The following is a 24,040-nucleotide window of genomic DNA, read 5'->3' on the forward strand; positions in this document are numbered from 1 at the left end:
AGCCACAATGAAGGAGAATGCCAACTTTTAATATCCAAGGTAGTCGAATCTTCCTTTAAAAAAAAAAAAAAAAGCTGGTATAGCCATTAGACATTTAATTTACACATCTAACCTCTAGTCCATGCAGTCAGGCAGTCAGGCAGTCAAAGAAAAAGATGAGACATACTAAGTATGTCATGACTGGGGGAGATGGATGTTTTTTTCACGGAATTCACATAAATGGCTTATTAGAATATGTCATCTTCTTGGTTGTAGGACATGTCTGATTCCACGACACCAATACCTTCATAACTGTAGTTTCTATCATTTGAGGTCAAGTCACTTTTGCTCTTCTTCCTTTTCAGTGGCTTTCCTCCCTGCAGCTCCCAGGGTTCAAACACAGCGGAATTCACAGGGTTAAGTCCTTTGGCAAAGGGAACCTCAGCCCCACCCGGGTCAGCTGCATCTGAGTGATTGGCTGGGGGCGAAAGTCCGTAGCTCCGTAGCCTGTTTCTTAGTTCTTCTTCTTTTGTCTGAAAAGCAGTATTAAAGAATAAAAACGAGCCCAGATAATGTTGTCTAAGCTTTCATTAATATTGCCTGTAGTTCACATTTATGGCTTCTCAATTGATTTAGTCATTTAACAAACCTAAGCTGAGGAATTACTGTTGACGAAATCAGACACACGCCCTACGCGCGGAGCGCCTGGCCTGGCGGGCAAGGCCCGGACGGAGTGGAAGCGAAGCTGTGCAGGGAGAGGGGCCACGTGTGGGGCGCTGCAGGCCTCCTCTCCTGCACCCCTGTCCTCCCCCCGCCCCTAGTCCCAAGCACAGCTCTTCTCTTTTCATATGAAGAAAACTCCATATTATATGGATGACACGAATTCAACCAAGTTCAAGATATTGTCTCATTCCTTCGCCGCACACATTAAAAACAATTAAACATTCGGCTTAAGAAGCACAGGGATCGTGAAAATAACACATGTCCACGCAGTGTGTCTAAAAGCTGCTGGGACCGAAAGGAAGGACCCATCTCAGCGGGCAGCACCCTCCTGCCCCGCTCAGGTACCTTCCTGCGCTCTGCCGCCGCCCGCGTCGTCTCCTCCACGTCCTCTAGGGTGAGAGCGTTTCCCTCCTTTTCGAGCTTAAGTTTCTTCAGCCTGGCTGGTGGCCTCAGCAGCTTCTCAGGCGTGCTCTCCTGGAGAAGGGCACTTGGTAAAGTGGACAGACAAATGCAGGCAGAGAAGAAAGGCAGAGGTAATGCAGACGTGAGCCCCCAATGCTCTCAACCTTACAGGGTCTGATTTAAAGACATCGTGAGGCCCTGGCCAGTTTGGCTCAGCGGTTAGAGCTTCGACCTGCGGTCCAGAGAGGCCCAGGTTCGGTTCCCACTAAGGGCGTCTACCTTGGTTGCAGTTTGTCCCCGGCCCTGGTTGGTCATGTGGGTGGCAGCCACTTGATGTGTCCCTCTTACCTCCATATTTATCTCTTCTGACAATTCCTGGTAACAACAGAACTAATTCCCAAATAAAAAGGTGCCCAACGGGGGAAGGGACACTTCAAAAATATCTGTTATAGCTTGGCTAGAGCTTGGCTCCTGTGGCTCAGTGGGTGTCGGCTCATGCACTACCATGCACTAGGGGGTCGCCACTTTGATTCCCCAGTTTGATTCCCGCTCAGGGCACATGCCCAGGTTGTGGGCCCGATCCCCAGTGGGGGGCATGCAGGAGGCGGCCAATTGATGTTCTCTCTCATCAATGCTTCTATCTTTCTCCCTCTCCCTTCCTTTCTCTCTAAATCAATAAAGAAAAAAAAAATTTAAATATCTGTCAGATGCCTATAAAAAACACATGCTATTACAAAAAAAAAAAAAAGTGAAAGAATGCAGAGATATCCTGAAACTGGGCGAGGACTCAGGAGAAGGCAAAACACCTGAGAACAAACACAAGCTAGGAAAGGGTGGAGGATGAGTGATGGATTTGAGATTCAAGGTGCCCTGGCCGGTTTGGCTCAGCGGTTAGAGCGTCCACCTGCGGTCCGGAGGAGAGATTCAAGGTAAAACTTCAAACTCGATGATTGTATGATTTGCCACAAGCTACATGCCTTTCATTTGGGATCCAGAGTATTTTTCAGTACTTCTGGTCTTGTGGAGGGGAGAATTAATGGTTACTGAGAGGTAACTCTACACTGGGCTTTGCAGTTGGTACTGCACAAATGTTTACACCGACAGCAGAAAATACCATCCCGTTTCATGTGACTACCAATGTTTAAACAGTGTAAAGCAGTAACAATGGCTTTCTGATGATAATTTCTAGTTTCAGAAAAAGTAAAATTGTTGTAAAGAGTTTATAAAGAAAGTTTTCACTTTTTTTTTTTAATCCTCACCGACATTTTTTTGCATTTATCTTCAGATAGAATGGGAGGGAGAGAGGGAGGAAGGGAGAGAGAGAAACATCAATGTGAGAGAGACACATCGACTGGCTGCCACCCACCCGACCCTAACAAGGGCCAGGGACAAACTGCAACTGAGTACGTGCCCTTAGTGGGAACCGAACTCGGGACTCTCTGATCCACAGGCTGGCGCTCTAACTGCTGAGCCAAACCAGCCAGGGCCATATTTTTTTCTTTTAAAAAATAGGTCTTTAAAATAATATACATTAATTATAAAAACATTAAAATGATACATAAACAATCTCCTAATACTCTGTTTGGCCCCCTGGCCCCCGCTCATGAACCCCGGTAAAGCATATCCATAACGTTTAATCACACGTAAATGGGATTATACCACAGACACTGCTCTGCAATTTGCTTTCCTCACTTAATATAGACATCTTTCTAGCTCACATGGACTTATTATGACGGAGGGAGGTCTTAATGAACTCCAAGGCTTCATTATAAAATGAACTGAATATTGTCCTAGATAATTCCTCTAAAGATATTTAAAGGCAAGAGGTACTGATATCCATTGTACTATCTAAAAAATTGTCTCGTCAGATTGCAGTTCTGTAAGTACCAAGAAAATAAATCAAAGAGAGAAGATTTAGCAAAGCAGAAAAAAGCCTCAGAAAGACCTGGGTTTCAATCCTGACTCAGCCGTGGTGTGGCTTTGCATTAAATTCTATAACACTTGCCTTCCTTATTTGTAAAATAGGTTTAATAATACTTTTCCATGGGATTGTTTTTTGTTTTGTTTTGTTTTTAAAGGGGGGAGAAGTAGATCGCAGCCACTCAGCAAATGGAAATCACTCTTCACTTGGGGAAAGCAGTGGTTCTTTCAATGACAGCACACAGAATCATAACCCAGACACAGCGTGTTACAAAGGGAGGAATGAGCTGGAATCCCAGGCAGGGGGGCTGGACTTTCACCCCTGACCTACCACCCAAGACAAGGCACCTTTGCTCTGGGGTTTCTCACATGTAAAATTAGTGAGGCTAAGCTTCCTTCCAGCCTTAAGGCTGTGATTCTCAGATAGCTTTTTAAAGGGAAAATACTTGTCAAAGTGTTGGCTCAGTTATAGCCTTGGGGCAATTTTATGTGGGGAATTGTTCACCTCAAGAAAAAAAATAACTGTGGGGTATTGGTCAGAGCAACTTCCCCTCCCCCATCACTGTATTCTTTTTATGAAAATTGGCTTGTAGGTGTCCTACTGGCGAAAGCCCTCTGCTTAAAAAGGGGCACATTTGCTATGGAGGTTCAACTAGAGCTACTATGAAAACAGTTTTGGGCGAGTTCACTCACAGAAGGCTAGAAGAAAATGGTAGTCCAGGGTCCCGTAAAGCAGCGGTTCTCAACCTTCCTAATGCCACGACCCTTTAATACAGTTCTTCATGTTGTGGTGACCCCCAGCCATAAAATTATTTTTGTTGCTACTTCATAACTGTAACTGTGCTACTGTTATGTCTTAGGCGAGCACTGGGAAAGGGTCGTTCGACCCCCAAAGGGGTTGCGACCCACAGGTTGAGAACCATTGCTATAAAGGAAGCTTCAAGCCCTGGCCGGTTTGGCTCAGCGGTTAGAGCGTCGGCCTGCGGTCCCGAGAGACCGGGGTTCGGTTCCCCCTAAGGGCACGTACCTCGGTTGCAGTTTGTCCCCGGCCCTGGTTGGTCGTGCGGGTGGCAGCCACTCGATGTGTCCCTTCACGTCGATGTTTCTCTCTCTCTCTCTCTTCCTCTCTCTCCCTCCCTCTCTATCTGAACAAAAAATGTCCTCAGGTGAGGATTAAAAAATAAATAAATAAATAAATAAAAAATAAAGGAAGCTTGAATTAGCGCTTACATCAGAGTCTGAACCTTGACTAAAATGATTAGATTGGGAGTCCTGAGAGAATCTAGGATTTTCTGTTTGGTGGACTTTTCCTGTGGCTCTATCCCAAAACGAGGCCTATAAAATCATGGACTTTCTCCCCATTTCAGAAGTTAATTCTACCTGTGTGGCCCATGTCCTTTCTGGAGTTTGACATTTTAAGTAAAAGTATTGAAAGACCTGAGGAAAGGTATCTGTATTCTTTACCACTGAATTTTATAAAGTCAGAATTTATAAACTGTTGGCTCTTAATGATAACAAGGATCGCATTATATTTAGAGAGATATAACCCATATAAACATTTAAAAAAATCAACTTTAGCCCTGGTAGGTTTGGCTCAGCGGTTAGAGCGTCAGCCTGCGGTCCACAGAGACCCGGGTTTGGTTCCCGCTAAGGGCATGACCTTTGCTGCAGTTTGTCCCCGGCCCTGGTTGGGTCGTGTGGGTGGCGGCCACTCAATGTGTCCCTTTCATGTCGATGTTTCTCTCTCTCTCTTCCTCTCTCTCCCTCCCCCTATATCTGAATAAAAAATGGAAAAATGTCCTCAGGTGAGGATAAAAAAAAAAATTAACTTTAGCCTGGTCGGTGTGGCTCAGTGGTTGAGCTTCAACCCAGGCACCAAGAAGTCGCCGGTTCAATTCCAGGTTGTGGGCCCAATCCCCAGTGTGGGGCATGCAGGAGGCTGCCAATCAATGTTTCTCTCATCAATGTTTCTATGTCTCTCTTCTTCTCCCTTCCTCTCTAAAAAAAAAAAAAAAAAAAAAAAAAAAATGAATAAAGAAAAAAAAAATTTTGTTTTAAATCAACTTTAATACCTATAGAAGCTACTACTAGTTCCATTTTGTAAGAACACCACCGAAGGACTGTCAAGCCCTAAAATGCTATGATAAGATTTGGGTCTTTTTTCCAGCCAACCTGGCTTTATATATTTCTTCCTGTATCCACTGTGGATTCCTCAGAGCTTCCCTAATTAACCATTGACCTGCAGATGAACCTACCTTGGCTATGCCCCCAGACTGGAGTCCTGTGCATAAAATAGGCCACAGCTTCTGGAAAGAGATGTTAGGCCTCCTGGGCAAGGTCAGCTTGAGTGTTAACTGGCATTATTGGTCTTTACCCAGTGACTTCCTCCTCCTTAACAAACTCCCCATGAGGTTCAGCAAATAATCTTAGAGCCTCTGGTGCAATATGGACAAACTCTCTAACTGCACTAAAGGTTACCAGTACAGAAGTTGCTGGAGAAGGAATAGACTTTGACCAGAGACAGGAAGAGTCAATGGTGAATTCAGACTCTTATGTAGGGGGACTCAGGATACCCTAAGAGACTGGGAGAAATAAGTTCAGGATAAGAGACACCTAAAATGGTTAATACCTATGTGGATAAATGAGGGTTAATCACATCTCTCTAAAGAGATTGGTCCCATGCCCGGCCAGTGTGGCTCAGTGGTTGAGCATCGACCCATGCACCAAGAGTTCATCAGTTCAATACCCAGTCACACACATGCCCAGGGTGTGGGCCAAAGCCCCAGAGCGGGGCGTGCAGGAGGCGGCCAATTGATGTTCTCTTTCATCGATGTTTCTATCTCTCTCTCTCTCTCCCTTCCTATCTCTCTAAAATCAATAAAGAAAAAAAAAGAGATCCATCCCAATCCATACACATATTTACATGTGTGCATAAAACCAATTCACATTTATAATACAGCCACTTACATCTTATTAGAATGTTTTAAAATACACTGTTTCATTTAGTCTGATATTTAGCTTCTAAATATTATATTTCTTACATATCATTACATTCTCTCTGAGTGAGCATAGCATCTATTAGTATGAATATGCCTGGAAGCAGGTTATACAGAGGGCACTATGGAATTGATGTAGTACTTGCCAACAAGCAAATGATAAAAATTGAGAAAAAAAGACAAAAGGGAGTTCTGTGGTGAACACAGATACAGACATGGACTTATGGGGAGAGACTAGCTCTTGGGGAGTCCCCTGATTCAGAGAATGAATGAAGGACCCTCACTTTTCAGTTTCCTTTATTATATGTCACTATAAATGACAACTGAATTAAAGATAATAACCCGGCTAGGAAGAGGGCAACTCTATGTCTAAAATGCCTTTGTATTTAAGTATACTATTGGTCTATACAAGGGATGTTGTTTATAAAGTATCCTTATATCTATTACTCCTTTTTTCCCCATAATAATTAAAAGTTTTTTAAGCAATGAAGAAATAGTGTTTACATGTCTGATTGGATTTCTCACAGTGTAGGAACTGAAGACATTAACATCTCTTTCTGACCATCTTCTTTTTGTTTCCCTTTACTCTGGTTTGTTTTTTAGTCAATTTTATCATCTGTCTTTTTTTTCTAAAAAATATTATTAAATATTAGATAGTTGAAAGTATTAGCTATCTAGAAATATTTCTATTTAATATGGTTCCCCTTTTAGTTCTTCAGTTTTGTTTCTTTTTTAATGTTGGCTTTTAAAAAAAATGTTTTTATTGATTTTAGAGAGAGAGAAAGGGAGAGAGAGAGAGAAAAACATTAATGATGAGAGAAACACTGATTGGCTGCCTCCTTCACACCCCCTGTCGGGGATCGAGCCCACAACCCAGGCATGTGCCCTGACCAGGAATCAAATCTGCAACCTCTTGGTCCATGGGTCGATGCTTAACCACTGAGCCACACTGGCTGGGCTAGTCATTCAGTTTTAATTCTCATCTTTTCACAGTGGCCTTATAACTTTTCTTAAAATATGCATGATTGGAGATTTTACCTGCAACACTGAGCAATTAAATCTCACCTTCATTTCCATAGGCTTCCTGGGGTAATCTTAGTCTTTATACCTGATAATATGTTATATTTTCTGGAATACTTTATAATTCTCTTTCACAGTGAATGGGGGATTTCAATTTCAAAAGCTTCTACCCTTCCCAGCTCTATGATGAATTTGAAGGCTTTCTACATGTTCGTTGCAACTGCAGGGCAGTGGTTCTGAGCCTAGGCTGCCCATGGGAATCACCTGGGAGCTTCCAAACATACTACACCTGGAGCCCAGCCCCAGCCGCTGGTCCTAGGTGGAGCCTGGGCACTGGGAGTTTTGAAAGCTTCGTAGGCGACTCGAATGTGCAGCCAGGTTAAGGACCACTGCGCTAGGCAACAAAAGGCACAGCGTGTATTACTGCCAGCCTGTTGCAAGTCTTATGTTGGGGCATCTTGGCCCAATTCCAAAGAAAAATCAAAACAAAATTTTTAAAAACCCCACAGAACACAAAAGAGCTGTATTACTCTTGCCTACCTCTGCAGTCCTGTTACATTGAAATCCTTTTGAGAATACTCCGGCTACACTCCTGACAACCACTCCATCTCTACAGAATACGAAAACAGCCTCCATCTTTGGCTCACTGAATGATGTTATTGGAAGTCAAGCCCATAATTTTGTTCTTTTTATGAGACATCTCTTTCAGGACGTAGTCCATATTAGTTAACCTTGTTGGTGCCCTTGCGAGGTCTGAGTCTGAACTCATTCATCTGTCTCTGTGTTTGAATCACTGGAAAATGGTTTAACGTTATTCCCACTGGCATTAGCATCAAGGTTCCAAAGCCTTTCCCTTTAAGAAAGCACCGCTTAGCTACTCAACATTTCCAGAATCTATCCCCCCCACATTTCTCTCCTATCTTTTTCTTTTGACACACCTTTTTTTTTTTTTCTTAACTCTACCCCCAAGATTCACCTACAGCTAGAAAAAAAAAAATCTCTTCTCTCTCTTTCTATATTAAAGACAAATTGTTTTTAGTACTTTCAAACAAGGTACTCCAGAATGCCTTGTACAAATGTAAATTGTCAATACGTTGGCATTATCTTTTCCATTATACGGTCCATTTGTCCCTTTCCCTTTTCACCACATCTTATTATTGGCAGCCTGACAATATCATTCATAAGGTTTAGCAATCTCCTCTTTATCTCCCCAAATATTTTCTGTAGGGCTATTTTCCTTCTTCAAAAGAAATGCCACTTTAGATTTTTTTCATGAATTCTCAGCATTTCCTAAACAGAACAGGTAATTACCTTTATTTAAACATAAGGTGACTTGGTCTAGGTGGCAGACTTGATTTAAATAATGCATCTCTTCATTCCCAGCTCACTGTTTTCCCTACAACACAGGAGCCATTGATATAATTTTTGGACCCTATTTCCACCATTTCTGTCTCGTCTTTCCCATCCATTTTTTTCCTCAGGCTTCTTTTCTTTGTTTTCTCTTCTTTTATCTTCTTTCTTTTGCTTATGCTTTAGGACTACTGGTACTTAGTGCATTAGCTTAAAAAAAACCCCAAACAAACAAGAAAACAAAATAAAGTAACAACAACCCCTGCTGTCCTCTGCACAAGTTTATACAGAACTTGTTTAAAGAAATGAAGACCTCGCCCTGGCCGGTTTAGCTCAGCAGTTATAGCATCGGCCTGCAGTCCAGAGAGACCCGGGTTCAGTTCCCGCTAAGGGCACGTACCTCGGTTGCAGTTTGTCCCTGGCCCTGGTTGGTCATGCGGGTGGCAGCCACTGGACATGTCTCTTTCACGTCGATGTTTCTCTCTCTCTCCCCCACCCCTTCCCTCCCACTCTATCTGAACAAAAAATGGAAAAATGTCCTCGGGTGATGATAAAAAAAAAAAAAGTGAAGACCTCAAGTTACTCACACTAAGGAAAAACAATGACAGATTAGTCAAGATCAATCAACAACAACAACAACAAAAATAAGAGTAAAACAATTTCTACAAATGTATTTCCTCATATTTGACCTTAGAGTGTGTATATAAATGCATGAGCATATCTGTTTTAGCTTTGGCATTTAGGCTTATTATTCTTTTTCTTTCTTTCTTTCTTTCTTTCTTTCTTTCTTTCTTTCTTTCTTTCTTTCTTTCTTTCTTTTTTAAGAATGGTTTATTGATTAATTTTTTTTTTTTAAGAGAGAAAAGAAGGGAGAGGGAGAGAGAGAGAAACATCAATGTGAGAGTGCAACATCGATGCTGCCTCCTACATGCCCCTTACCAGGGACTGAGTCCCCAACCCTGGCATGTGCCCTTGACTGGGAATCGCAGGGGCAACCTCCTGGTGCATGGGATGACACCCAACCAACTGAGCCACACTGGCCAGGGCAAGCCTATTTCTTACTGGATAAGAAAGAGTTTAGTTTTATATTCACAATTCCTAGTACATAGGTAATGCTTAATAAAAATTGCTGAAAGAATAAGGCATGTTACTCAATGGAGCTTATTATGTCTCAAATTTAGTAAAACCCAAGATATGTTTCATTGGATTCATTAATCATTAATGATTAGGGCAATTCTAAATCGGTAGAGGGATGGTGTGCAGAGAGATGAGGGAATTTATGGTAGAAAAAAAGGGCTCAGATAAATGCTATCTGTGTTGTGACACCAGGATGCATATGCTGGAAATAACTTGTGATCAATCTTAAATCTATTGCTATTTTTAACTATACTCTAATGTTAATTACAAAATTACTTGCCATGACATCGTATGATTCTCCATTTCTAGATACTTTGCTATGGCTTTGTATTATTCCTTGAAAAATTAATTCCTCCAGGATGTCTGATGACTTTTGTCGCTCTCGACTCTCTAGGGGTTGCGGTTTATGGATTAATCCACTGGTCGCTAAGTCTTCCAAGGGAAAAGAAAAAAGAAAGCGAAATTTAAGCTTGCAGATATTATTAATCAAATGCTAAATGGATGCTGTATGAGTCAAGCTACTTAATTAAATCTTACACTCAACACTCTTACCTAAATATCTGTTTCTATTATAAATCTTTGAATCCTTTGAAGTTCAAATGCTTAATGTTCTATCAGAGAATATGCATCAGTATAATATACTGTTTACTAAACAGAGCCCAGATGAACATAACCAAAAGTCTTTCATTCGCTGCTATGTACTACTTTTTTGTTGTAACAACACTTGTACACTTGGGTACAGCTCCATGGGTTCTCGGCGCTAATTACGAAGCCAAACCACAGCTATGACTGAGATGTTCTTTGGGTGACTCTTCCGAGTTGCAGCTGGTTTCTATGCTTTGTATACAAAGGATAAACAGCGTGCGGTTGCCAAGAGACTTCTAGTTCTGCAACTTTGAGTTTACATTTACAATGATGCCATCTGCTAAATCTACATAAGTAAAAATATGCCTTTTTGAAAAGAGTCTTTGAACCATATCAGAATTGGAGTCAAGTGCTATCAGCTAAATTTTTATTAGTGATTCTAAAAATGGCCTGAAACAGTTTATAGGGGAACCTTCATAAACTGCACTGAGACACCCCCATTACAAATCATAAATAAACAAGTAAGCATCCGTTCTTACAGCTTCATATTGTAAAATAAAAATACAGAAGGGAGACTTCAGAAATGAGCTATCTTTGCCCTGGCCTGTTTGGCTCAGCGGTTGGAGCGTTGGCCGGCAGACCAGACCAGAGAGACCCGGGTTCGGTTCCCACTAAGGGCACGTACCTCAGTTGCAGTTTGTCCCCGGCCCTGGTTGAGGTTGTGTGGGTGGCAGCCACTCAGTGTGTCTCTCTCACATCAATGTTTCTTTCTCTCTCTTCTTCCCTCTCTCCCTCCCGCTCTGTCTCATCAAGATCAATGCAAAAAAAAAAAAAGAAAGAAAAAGAAAGAAATGAGCTATCTTCTATTTTGTAATGATCAGGAAGGAAGTTTGGATAGTAACCAAATCCACTCCGTATGGTGAATGGAGGCTTTTCATGAAATTTTTTAACCTGGCACTATATTGAGCACTTTATATATTTTATAGCATCTCAATCAAACATAAACTCTGTAAGAGATGTATCATCCTTTTTTGGTAAATAAACAAACTGATATGGGAGAGGCTCACTAACTTGCTCAAGGTGACAAGAGTAGTAAGTAAATTAACTAGGATGTAAACCCAAGTCCGCTTGACTTGAAGAGCCCAGCTCTTCCCCTCCTGGCGGGACCCTTCCCAAACAGGCCACGTCCACGCTTCCACTGGGCACATTTCACTGCTCTCGCGGGACGTTTCTAAGAAGAACGTCCTCATGGACACCTGTCACTAACACACACAATTATTTGAACCATTCTGATCCATTCTTTCCTGAATCCACTCAAGTATTTGGCTTGACATTTACAGAAATCCTGGGACTATGTCAGTCATTTTGACTAATTTTCATAATTTCTTGGAAAATTAAAGAGTATTAGGAAAGCATTTTTAAACAACATTGTACATCTTTCTGATTATAAAAGTAATATGTCGTAAACTTGGAAAATATAGAAAAGAATAAAAAGATAATAAAAATATCTATTCTCTTCCCATTCAGAGGTTGCCATTGTTAACATGTAAAATTTAATTTGAGAAATGTGCCATCACACTGAACGGAGCTTTGTTTCCTATGCAGTGAAACATTTGCATTAGCATTTTCTCCTGCCATTACCAAGTCTTCATAAGCATAAGTATAACAAGTGGTCTTACAAGAAAATAAGTATAACAAGTGGTCTTACAAGAAAATGTGGCTGCTCGGCCAGTGTGGCTCAGTGGTTGAGTGTTGACCCATGCACCAAGAGGTCCTCGGTTCAATTCCTGGTGAGGGCACGTACCCAAGTTGTGGGCCTGATCCCCAGTGGGGGGCCTGCAGGAGGCGGCCAATTGATGTTCTCTCTCATCAATGTTTCTATCTCCCTCTCCCTTCCTTTCTTTCTAAAATCAATAAAGAAAAACAAGAAAGAAAGAAAACATGGGTGAATTTGTTTTTGACCTTGGTGTAGGAAAGGGCTTTCTAACTGACTCAAAATCTCAAAATCTAGATTCAATAAAAGACTATTAACTTTTACTACATTAAAAAATTTTGCAAAGTAAAAAAACAAAACAAAACAAAACCCAACAACCTCACAATAGAAATCAAATGTAGATATCACATACCTCCTGATTTGAGATACAATATAATTTTTTGTATTCTTGCTAAAAATGCACAATCTGGACCTAATCATGAGGAAATATAAGACAAACCCAAACTGAGGACATTTTACAAAATAAATGGTTTCTATCTCCAAATATATCAAGGTTATAAAAGACAAAGAAAGGCTGAGGGATTGTTTCAGATGAAAGAAGACTGAAACCACATGACAACTAAATTAAACATGTGATCCTGAATTAGCTCTGGAACCAGACATTCATTTGGGGAGGACACCTGTAAGACAATTGACAAAATCTGAATATGGTCTGTAGATGGGACAATAGTACTGCATCAGTGGTCATGTCCTGCTTTGGAGCCTTGGACTGGGATTTTGCAAAGAATGCCCTTGTTTTGAGGAAATACGTGCCAGTGTATGTAGGAGTAAAGAATATTTATGTCTGTAACTTACTCTCAGAAAAAATATACTTGTATAAGAGAGGGGGAGAGAGGAAAAGAGGGAGTGGAGGGAGGGGGAGGGCTATCATTTTTGCAAATATGGCACGATGTTAACATTTGGGGAATCTGGGGGAAAGAATACAGGCATTCTTTGTTTTTTTTTGCAACTTCTCTTTAATCTGAAATGGTTCAAGGTAATTTTTTTTTTCCTAAAGGAAATATTTGGAAAATGTTAGTGTGAAAGTTGAAACTTTTAACAAATAGACTCTGTAGATGTGAAGAGCAGGGATGCAGAAAGCTGACAGAGGGGAAACCGGGTAGAGAAAGAATATAAAGCTCAGGGCAGGAGTTTATTCATTCGGTGGTATAGAGCTTTCTGGAGACCTCAGTTACAGGGTGATTTGGAAACATCTGCGTGGTAATTTACTCCCTCCCCCATGGTGTCCTGTAGCACTATCCTGCTCACCTGTGGCCTCCCATCCTGCTTTCAACAGGTAGGGCTGGCAGGGTTGACTGAGGGCACAGCCAGGTCCCTGTCCAATAGACCATCTCATCTGCTAACACCATAGATACTGAGCATTCATGTTGCAGTGTAGGAGGGATTCCCATCAACAGAATTTTCAGAGAGGGAAAAAAAAGATATGTGCTGATCCAACACACACAGAGAGGAAGGGGCGTGACCTCCTCCTCAGAGGTCACACCTGCACCAACCAGAAGCATGAGTCCAAGGCAAATATGAAATTTGTGATAACCTGAGCGTGCACCAAAGTCCAAGAGAAAGAATCTCATCTATAACCTATTTATTTTCTAATTCTAACTTCTACCTAGGGAAGAATCTATAGCAATGAAGAATGAAATGAAAGCCTTCACCCCAAATAAAAGAGAGTACTTTTCCTTGAGGTCTGTTAAGTTCAATTGGTTTCAAAGGCTGATAAGAAATAAGAGTTCTCATATTGACACCAGGGGATACCTGAAGTAAAGTGAAAACACACCATAAGAAAAATATTTACAAATAGTTTCAAAGGGCACACTAGATCATAATTACTTCTTTATGCTCTGAAAGATTCTTTCATTATATGTTTGCTTATAGTTTGGAGGGGGAGAGATGGGGAAAACCATTGATGCAGGTTTTGCTTATTTTTTCAAATGTAGAACTTTCCCTTGAAAAAATGTTAACATAGTGGGAATTTAACCAAAGCCCATGCAACTTCTGTTCCTAGGGCCTATTACCAACCACCAATAAGGCTCTGAGTTTGGGGCGGGGGGTGCATGGTTTAATGACTTCATGACCAGAAGATTAATGGTTAGCATTCTTTGCTCACGTAATGAAGACTCAAGGCTAAGTTCTAATGTCTTAGAGAGAGGGAGCTTGAATTTAGAGCATTCCTGGCCCACAAAGCCGTGATAAAGGGGCCACCAAATGTATTAGGAAATATATTTAGAGAAACAGTGTCTTATGGAGATTAACATGAATGGGGACTTTTACCGAAATGTATTCTTCTGTTTCTTCCACTAGGAGATGGGGAACTTTCTGGAATGGTGCCGGGTAAGCTTTCCCACCGGCCCTGTTTTTCCACCTCTTCGGGGCTGCCCACAGTGTCCTTGCGCAGGGTGGCCTCACAGAGGGTCTGCGCAGAGGGTCTGCGATCCTCTCTGGAATGAGCCTCACCCACATCAGCCTGTAAAAAGGGAATCGTTTTGCGAGAGTCAAGATTTCTTAGAAAATGGTTTCTTTTTATTATTATTATTTTTCTTTATTGATTTTAGAGAGAGGAAGGGAGAGGAAGAAAGAGATAGGAATGTCGATGAGAGAAAACATCAATTGGCTGCCTCCTGCATGCCCCCCACTGGGGATGGGGCCCACAACCTGGGCATGTGCCCTGACCGGGAATCAAACCGGCAACCTCTTGGTACATGGGTCGATGTTCAACCTCTGAGCCACACCGGCTGGGTGATTTCTTGGAAAATGAAAACAATGTCATCAGACTTGCTTTGTGACTGTTTAGCTCACTAGTACCTGAGGTTGGCCGAAGAGTGGCCTGCAGATGCTACCTTACATGGCAGAAGGGACTTTGCAGATGCAGTTAAATTAAAGATCTTGAAATGGCAAGAGTATCCTGGATTGTCCAGGTGGACCTGAAATGTAATCACAAGGGTCCTTGTAAGAGGGAGGCAGGAGAGCTGACTGCAGAGGAGGGGACGTGAGGATGGGACGCAGAGAACACCCAGTGCTGGCTCTTCTTTCATCGCTGGGTTGGCCGGTTTCCCTCTTCTCATGCAATAGAAGCTTCTAGATGCTATCGGCCAACCTTTTCTGTTATCTAAGACACATACCAAAGGAAGTCTCTTCAATATCCTCAGAAGAGATACAAATATAAGCATCTTCCACAGAATATCATCTTCTGGCTCTTTTTCTTTATGTCTATGACTTTACATTTTTAACCCCAGGGGTGCTCTTCTTCTCCCCGAGTCTTTGAAGGGCCTCAGGACCCCACCCTCTCTTTGTAGCACAACCCTGATATGCTCATACAAGCTTGTGTCTTTTGGGGAACAGTGAAAGGTGTAAAGAGGAGAATGCTTGAATTGGGTCTTAATTAATGAATTTCCAGGGAGCAAGAGGAAAGCTTATTGTAGACAGAAGAAAAAGCACACACAAAGACAGGGTGTGGAACAGCATTGTGCGCCCGTGGACTTGAATGATTCCATTGTAGCAGGAACAGACTGAAGTAGAAAGTGGTAGGTGCTGAGGTGGGGAAGGGAAGCCTTTTGTGTCAAACAAAGGCTTGTGAGTTTATTTGGACCGCAAGAGCAATCCTTTGCAGGACTGTCATATATGAGAGTAAAATACATGATCTGTAGTGTTGTTTAGAAAGATCACCTTTGAGTTAGTGCAATGGCAAGAACTGAAGGAAGGAACAAAACAGGGCAGCCCGTTACGGTGACAACGACTATTATCCAGGTGAGCTGTGATTAAATACCAGCTGAGACAGAATCAGTAAAAACAGGGGAAAGAGGTGGGCCCAGAAATATCAGAAAGGCAGATAATAGACCTTGAAGAACTTCAGTTTGAAGGAGGGAGGTCCCTTCTGGCTCAAAATTAGGGCTCTGGGAACTAAACAGAAAACATTCCTTTATAAAACAGGAAAAGTAAGAAAGAAGTTGGACACCAGCGTGAAACTCGATACAATAAAAATCAGACAATTTTTAAACCTAAGGACACGTGACCACTTTCTAGAAGCACCCCACGTCTGCAGTCCCCTCGGAGGCTACGCAGAAACCACAGCAGCTGGGCTATGCCCCCGCCCCCGCAAGGGGCTCAGCGTCCGGCCAGGATCTCGCACGTCGCAGGGAGACCCTACCGCGGGGTTCGCGTGGCTTGATCACTCCAGCTCAGCCAGCTTTAGTTTAGTTTATTGTGCTGAAGATTAATTAGGTCTGTGGCTGCGGACTGCACGGGGAGATAGGAAAAATCAATCAACTGAACAAACAAAGTGAGCAAACAAAAACTCGACGGATCTGGACTATGAATCGGCACAAGGAAAAGGCCTGCGAGCAACTATGTCCTTTTTCTCTCTCCACCTGCAGTTCTTCAGAGACACAGTCACTGCCGTGCAGTCCCCGGGGAGCAAGCCCAACAGGAACAGTCTTCACAGATAATGTGTTCTGCGTTATTACATAGTAGCGATCATTCTCTCGCCCAGGGTCTCCTTTTTCCTTTGTTATATATAACATACAGAGTGGGCCAGAAGTAGGTGGATGGTTATGAGTACGCGAGGCAGAGTTTACTCTTGTCTGGTTATTCATTAATTATTATATCATTTTCCATGCAAACAGCTGTCAACCTCCTTTTGCCCCGCCCTGGGTGTTGGGTTTGTTCTGTGGCTGTTACACGTAGCAAAGGGAAAGCAGGGTCTACCTGACTCTTCTCTTTCCGGGCCTCACAGTTCTCACGGAGGTTCAAGCCCGTGCTGGGCATTCTTTCCCCTCTTCCCAAAAAACTAGCCAAGACCAATACCTGCAGGGAGAGTGGTACTGGTTGCTGGACAGGAACCGAGCCCAAAGTGGGTCTGTCCCGGGCCGGCCTGTAGGGTGGAGCTTGGACTTGGAACAGGAAAGATTTTGTTTGTTAAAGCTGGAATAGTGAGATAAGGAAGGGTTAGGATTGAAGAAGCAACAGGAGAGGCAGGGCAGAGTGGCTTCGGTTCTCTAGAAATGCTATAGGAAAGAAATGAGCCGAGGCGGGGCTGGTTTGGCTCACTGGGAAGTCAGAGAATAGGGGGTCTTGGAGACAGGTTCAGGGGGTTAACCCAGGCAAGCTGCTGCTGCCCATCGCTCCCCTGGTTGCAAGTCTCAAGGGGACCCTTAGAGTTTAGGAGACGCATGTCTGTGGGGGGAAGAAGAAAGGGAAGTGAAAAGCCATGCATGCTCTGGAGAGGGAGAATTCCCCCTGGGGCAAAGCGTTTTGAAGGCTGGGTGTTCAGGAGAGGTCTTGGGGAGGATCTCAATGGAATATTCATCAACTCTATGCTGAGGTACCAAAATGAGATTTATTACCTTAACTTCATCTGTCCTTGGGTGTGGTTGGCAAATGGCACTACTTGGATTTCTGCTGTCTCCCTGGGTAGGGTGATTTAAGCTATTTATCCTCTGGTTGGGAGGAGAAGTGTAAACCATTTATTCTTAGGTATTTTTGGTTAGAGAAGATAGGATTTTGTGATTTACTGGATGGCTGTAAACTGCTTTGCCTTTAACTATCTATCTCAGTTTCCTTTTTCCGCTTGTCCTGGCTCACCAGCCTGTCTCAGTAGGAGTTCAGATATTGTCACAAGCTCATTTTGTTTTGCACATCTGTCTTTTCCCGAACCTAGAGAAGCACTAAGTAACATACAGAGATTAATTTTGCCATTTCCCTTTTCCCAGAGGAGATCTTGAAAATGTAACTGATTTAACCACAACAATAATAAACAAAATGCCCACGTTGGAGCTGAGAACAAATCTGAATATTTTCAGTCTAAAAGGTGTCTTTTCACAAACATATTCTGTCAACTACAAACTGGAATACATTTAAATGCCACAACCCTGAATGACCTCCAATCGGTTCATTGAATTGACTAACCCAGGCTTCGCTAAGGAGCTTTACCCATGTACACTTATTTACATACAGTTTGCCTTCAAACTCTGTTAGTGGCCAAATCTTAAAGTGTAGCAGATGAAACACAATCTTTCAGCATAAAATAACATATACCAGACTTCAGTTTCCAGAGCAGAAATGTAAGATTTTTCTCTTTTGAAAATTAAGAATGTCTTTCAAATGTTTTATCTATGTGCAACACATTCTGGAAATTTTAACCCAATTTAGACTTGGGAATAGACATAGTTCAAAGACCAGAGATATTTACAAATTAATTAGATCTATGCCTCTCTGGGATATGTCAAAACAGTGTTGTTGTTCTGTCTGCGGTGCAGAGCTTATATTTCACACCAATAAGAAGTCAGTCTATCTGCAATGGTACTGGGGGGGGGGGGGGGAGGAAGGTTTTCTGTTTCCCTTGAGAGGAATTTGTACCAGAAGCACAGACTCAACATGTTTGTACATTTTGTATCAGTGTTATTTTATACTTCATTGTCTTGGTGATAAAATTTCATGAATTTTAGACAAAATTGAAAAGCTGGGAATTCCAAGCTAACAGCTATTCATAAGATCATCAGCATTCCAAGAAAGGTATTGATCTTAACTATAGACAGGATTTTGTTTTGTTTTGTTTGGTCTGCAAGTATTACCTATGTCCTAAGGCTTTTGGGAAACAAACTTAAAATTTGCTTAGAAGGAGTCATTTGTCAAGACTCCCTGGAGCTTAAATCTTCTAAAATCAAATTATTGGCAGATATATTTTTATAAATATATTTGTCCATAGAATTTGTTCTTCAAAAATCTTTTTCTAGCCCTGGCCGGTTTGGCTCAGTGATTAGAGTGTTGGTCTGTGGACCGCAGGGTCTCGGGTTCGATTCCGAGTAAAGGGCATGTACCTGGGATGCAGGTTTGATCCCTTGGTCGGGGTTGTGCGGGAAGCAACCAGTTGATGTATCGCTCTCACACCAATGTTTCTCTGTCTCTCCCCCTCCCCCCCTTTCACTCTGTCTAAAAATCGATGAAAACATATCCTTGGGTGAGGATTAACAACAACAACAACAACAACAACTCTTTTTCTACTTTACTTCTAATGAATGAAATAAATAACAATTCTCCAAAAAATAGTCAGAAATATGCTCTTTTAAAAATTGGACTTCAAGAAGTATTTAGGCAATAAACAAGATTTTCTTGTCAAATATTAGAGGAAAATTATGAAGAATCCTTGGATCATCTATTCCAATATAGCCTGTCACCTTTTATAACATGCAAGAAACTTTGAGTTAATAATATAGAAGGAGCTTTCTAATGAAGTTTCTCACCATTCCTTATTATGCATTATTTTATTGCAGTGACTTCTCACCACTTTAGACTAAGGGAAGGTGAAGAAAGTCTGCAGGCAGGTCTCAGGAAGTTAGATTCAGAATATTTTAAAGTCATGCCACCAAGAAACATAAATATTTCATGCAGGCAAACATGTTCACCTAATTTCAAAGACATTGCAGAATGACTAAACTCTCAGCCCTATGGATTTATGAAGGTAGCGGAGGCAGTACCGTTCTGATAGCTAGTGTTAATTAATAATCATACCTTCCCCAGGTCTGGTTTCCAAAGTGAAGTGCTTGGGGTGGGGAAAGAGAGGTATATATGTGAGTCAACTCTGAGTCTATTTTCAGGTTATTTTAATATTGGGTTCCCTCCTTGCTGACTGTCATTTGTCTAGGTACGCTACTGAGGAGACAGGCAGACGCTCTGGAATGGGGGAGCTGGGAAGGACACGCGGTCACTCAGGAACTGTTCATCAGTGTTGGCACTGGGCCCTGTAGTACGCACTGGAGATACAAGATACAACACCTCGAGCTAGTAATAGTTCAGGATGGAAAGCAAACATGGAAACAAGTACACACAACAAAGTGTTTTGAAACGTGATAGGAGAAGGTATAAGGTCAATTCTGTCAGCATGGTGGCAGGAGCAATGGAGAAGAATGGGTTCTCGAGTGGGTTGAAAGACAGGTACATATTTGCATGTGGCCCAAGAAAAGGGAGAAGGACAAGTCTGAGGGGGAGGAAACAGTGGGTGTAAAGGCGTGGAGACAGACACGGACGGACTGGGTTTGGGGAAAATGAGTACTAAGGCGTGATGACTATGAGTGTGGAGAATTTGACACGAGTCAGCTTGAGCGAGACTAGGAAGGCATGCTATGGATGTAGGAGATGATCTTACATAAATAACTAATAATAGAAATAATAATGATAATATAATAATAGTAATAACTAATACTAAGCACTTTTTTTTGTGCCAGGCATTGGTAACTTTAAAAATTTACATGAATTAAATTTATTTAATCTTCACAACAGCTCTATAAAATCACTATTATGAATTATTCTCATTTTACAGATAAGGGAACTGAGACACAGGGAGGTTAAATACTTGACCAAAGTCACACAACAAGTAGTGAATCCAGAAATCCAACCTAGGCAGTCACATTCTTGATCACTGGTGTGTGTGCCTGCCTAATGGGCTGGTAACGGTTTTCAGCAGAGGATGACATTATCAGATTTGATTTTAGAATGATCACTCTGAAGGTCATGTGAAGGTTGAACACGGAGGGGGTGGGTAGTGGAAGAAGAACCTACAGAGACCAGTTTGAAGATTGTTCAAAAATCCAAGCAAGAGCCCTGGCCAGTTTGGCTCAGCGGTTAGAGCATCAGCCCGTGGTCCAGAGAGTCCCGGGTTCGGTTCCCGCTAAGGGCACGTACCTCGGTTGCAGTTTGTCCCCGGCCACTCGATGTGTCCCTTTCACATCGACGTTTCTCTCTCTCTCTCTCTCTCTCTCTCTCTCTCTCTCTCTCTCTCTCTCTCTCTCCCCCTCCCACTCTGTCTGAACAAAAATGGAAAAATGTCCTCAGGTGAGGATTAAAAAAATCCAAGCAAGAGGAAATGAGTATCTCATCCAAGAAATTCACGTAGAAAGCCAGAAACCCTACCAGGCCTTGGGGAGGGACCTAGTATATTTGACACTCAAAGATCTTGCTTTTTAGCATGCCCTCCGGCTCCATACAAAAATATATACATTTTCAATTAAAAACCATAATTAATGGGAAAAATGACAATGGCCAGAAAAGAAGCATGAATACTGAAAATTTCTTCTTTGAAGTCTTATATGTAATTATGCCAGTAAAACATAAAATTAAATAAAGACTTTTGTACAAAAAAAGGGAAAACACAACGGATCAATACTTTAAATTACATTAACATATTTTTTGGGAAAAAGAGAAAAAACTATTCCCAAAGCAATACTGAATAACAGCAAAGATAACCAAATGGTTTCCAGGAAGCCCATGAATGTCGGAGGAAGAAGGAGCTTAAACCAACATTTGTCTGGGCTCAGTACTGTAGGATGAGCAGAGTTCATCAGGCGAATGGGGAATGGGACCAGGGCAGGGCATTCCTGAAAGATAGAATGGACATGGGGAAAGACATGCAGGGTGATGAGGCCTGGAAGAAGTGAGCACTGCGAGGTCTCGGCTTGGTAGACGGGAAAGTCCATGAGCAAGAGGGACTGGAGAGGATGATGGATTGATGGGACCACATGTCAAAGGTTTTGCACACTCCAGAAAATTTTTTCTTAGAAAGATAGGTGCAGTGTGGGAGGTAGACTGGTCAGGGTGGCACAGGAGAGGCAGAAATAACCAGGAAGGGGTAATTGGACCCTAAACGCAGACAGTGGCATTTGGGGTGGAAAGCAGATGTTTTCTGCTGGTTTCTCCCAGGGCAGCAGGTACTAAGCCTGAGTCTCGGCCTTTACTAGACCCTGGTTGGGTTTTTGACTCCCGGAGCCCAGCAGATGTGCCTCACACAAAGCGCTGTAACTGGCACTGACTAGTGTCTTGCACGTTGCCTGGGAACAGAAAGTGTGTGCTCTTTAAACCGTGGTTCCCAAAATGCCCTTTAGTATGGGCTTAAATCAGACTGAGCAAATGTATCGCTGGTGTTCTCTTTCACTCTTAAAAGAATCCTGCTTTTGATGGTAAATTATATGGTAACATTATCTTTGGGCAGCCCCTCCTGAAGGGACCCGTGTGGGTTCCTAGTTCGGTTTGGGGAATCTTGATGGTGTGAGAATGGGAGGAAATCATGGACTTTGTTTCTGCTTGGGTCAACCCATCCCTCCATTTCCCAGCCTAAAAAGATTCCCCTTCATGTCTCTGAAGAACTAAGCGGGATGCAACCTTGAGGGAGAGTGGAAAGAGTACTGGAATGAGACTTTAGAATATTGGATTCTATCTCCAGCTCTGCCACCCAAACAAGCTGTGCAGCCTTGAGCAAGTTGTCACCTCTCTGTGACCTTAGAGCACCCATGAGGCAAGTGAGATCTCTTCCAGGGCTAATTCCCAAAGGGCCCACTTTTCGGAAGCCAATAATACATGGCTCCCAGCACTCCCACCTGCTCCTGAGAATCACCTCCAACCCCAGCTCTGAGCACTACTCATCCTGTTATTCCTGCCCCTGCCCCTGCCCCTGCCCCCGTGTGATCACCTTCGCGAGCTCTCGAAACACACAAGACTCGCAGAGCTGGTCCCGTAGCAGCCGGAATCCCAGTTAAGACAGCAGTTAAACACACAGGCCAAATAAAGTTAGTCTCAACCCGTCCAGCCTGCGGCCCATTCCCTGTGAGCCCCAGCGGACCCTGCCTGCTCCAGTCTACTTCAGCCTCCCTGAGGCGTGGCAAAGGCTTTGTGCCTGTTTTGTCTGTTTTACCTTGAATCCCTCGTCCCAGCCCTTCCTGGGCGCGGGGACGAACCTCTGGTCCTCAGCAGGCTGGGAAGGTCCGCAGCCCATGCTGCTAGCGCGCTCCTCCGGCCGGGCCCGCCGTGCGCCCCCGCGCCCTCCCCGCCGCGTCTCTGCGCCCGGGTCCCCGCAACTCTGCACCTTGGTCCCTGCGCCCCAGCGCCTCCGCCTCTCCCACCTCCAGCACTTAAAGGCTCGACAGGAGGCGCTGGGCACCTGGGCAGTTGCTGGGAACTGTTGCCACAATAAACCGAATCGCCGGAACCTGGGAACCGGGCGGCGACGGGACTCTTGCAACTGAAAACTGGAAGATCAGAGGCGTCTAAATCACAAGTAGGATGCAAATTGCAGCCCTCTCCAAAGCGAAGTGCGGGGAGAGCCCGCTGCTGGCCGAGTTAGTGTTTAAGGTACCGTTGTCACATGCACCCTGCGTGGACTTCTGTTTTTTCCTTTCTAAGGAACCGTGGCACACGCCCCGCCCCTGGTGCCCAAGCCACGCGCTCGAGTTGTTGGCTTTGTGCTTCAGACTCGGCGGGGACAGCGCAGACGATTGTGAGGAAGGCGACAAAGGAGCGAGCCCGGTTGGTGGAAGCAGCTCTTGAAGACCCGAGGACAGTGAAGGCGGCCTGGAGAGGCAGTATCATGGGGCGGCCATGGGGGAGGACGGTCACATTAATAGAAATCCTGATATTTAGGATCATAACCAGCTCAGCAGCCGAGAAATGGGTCATGAAAATCATTTTTATGGACCATGTGGTTCATGAGCTGTTAGGAAAGAGCATGGATATGCCGACTTCTCTCAGAGAATTAAATTAAAACCGGGTGATCCATCAAAAAAAGGCAGACCAGGCCGACTGCTCAAATAAGCAACAAGTTGCTCTTCCCCCGATTTTTTTCCTTTTATTCTATTTTTGATTAACTTTTATTTTAAAAAATTAAAACAAAAAGAAGCTAAACAGGATTTTACAGGCTGCAGACGTTAGCTCAGAGAGATTGAGTGACTTAGATGGGGGGCTGAGGGACTGGGGGTTGGGGGGTGGACTAGTTAATGGGGGATCTGGGATAAGGAACCAGGTGGCCTGTCTCAGTCCCTCCAGTATCCACCTAGGAAAATACTAGCAAGGGTTCTTGGGAATGTAAAACTGTTTGATCCTTCCAAGAAAATTAGTAGTCTGCTCTGTTAGAAGCAGCTGATTATTTATACCATTTAAACTCATTTCACTCTCTCTCCTTACTGTTTGGATGGTGTGTGTCTATTTGTCTTTACTAAAACTGAAGAAGAGAAAAGATAAACCTCAAGTCAAAGCATTATATTTATTGAGCAACAGCCCTGGCCAGTTTGGCTCAGTGGTAGAGCATCGGCCTGCAGGTCCAGAGAGACCCGGGTTCGGTTCCCGCTAAGGGCATGTACCTCGGTTGCAGTTTTTCCCCGGCTCTGGGTGGGTTTTGCGG

The 24,040-nt window shown here is 43.1% G+C and overlaps 1 protein-coding gene across 1 annotated transcript; it reads right to left on the reverse strand.

The window, feature by feature from the left end:
• Positions 1 to 227: 227 nt before the first annotated feature.
• Positions 228 to 22,639, reverse strand: STMND1 (stathmin domain containing 1). The gene is made up of 5 exons (XM_036255151.1): positions 22,559 to 22,639; positions 14,155 to 14,347; positions 9,808 to 9,959; positions 1,048 to 1,176; positions 228 to 512 (listed from the first exon to the last, which is right to left on the reverse strand). The coding sequence occupies exons 1-5, from the start codon at positions 22,637 to 22,639 to the stop codon at positions 228 to 230; spliced, it is 840 nt and encodes a 279-aa protein (XP_036111044.1).
• Between the last annotated feature and the right edge of the window lie 1,401 nt (positions 22,640 to 24,040).

The sequence above is a fragment of the Molossus molossus genome, unplaced genomic scaffold (assembly GCF_014108415.1).
Source record: "Molossus molossus isolate mMolMol1 unplaced genomic scaffold, mMolMol1.p scaffold_m16_p_12, whole genome shotgun sequence".
NCBI lineage: Eukaryota > Metazoa > Chordata > Mammalia > Chiroptera > Molossidae > Molossus > Molossus molossus.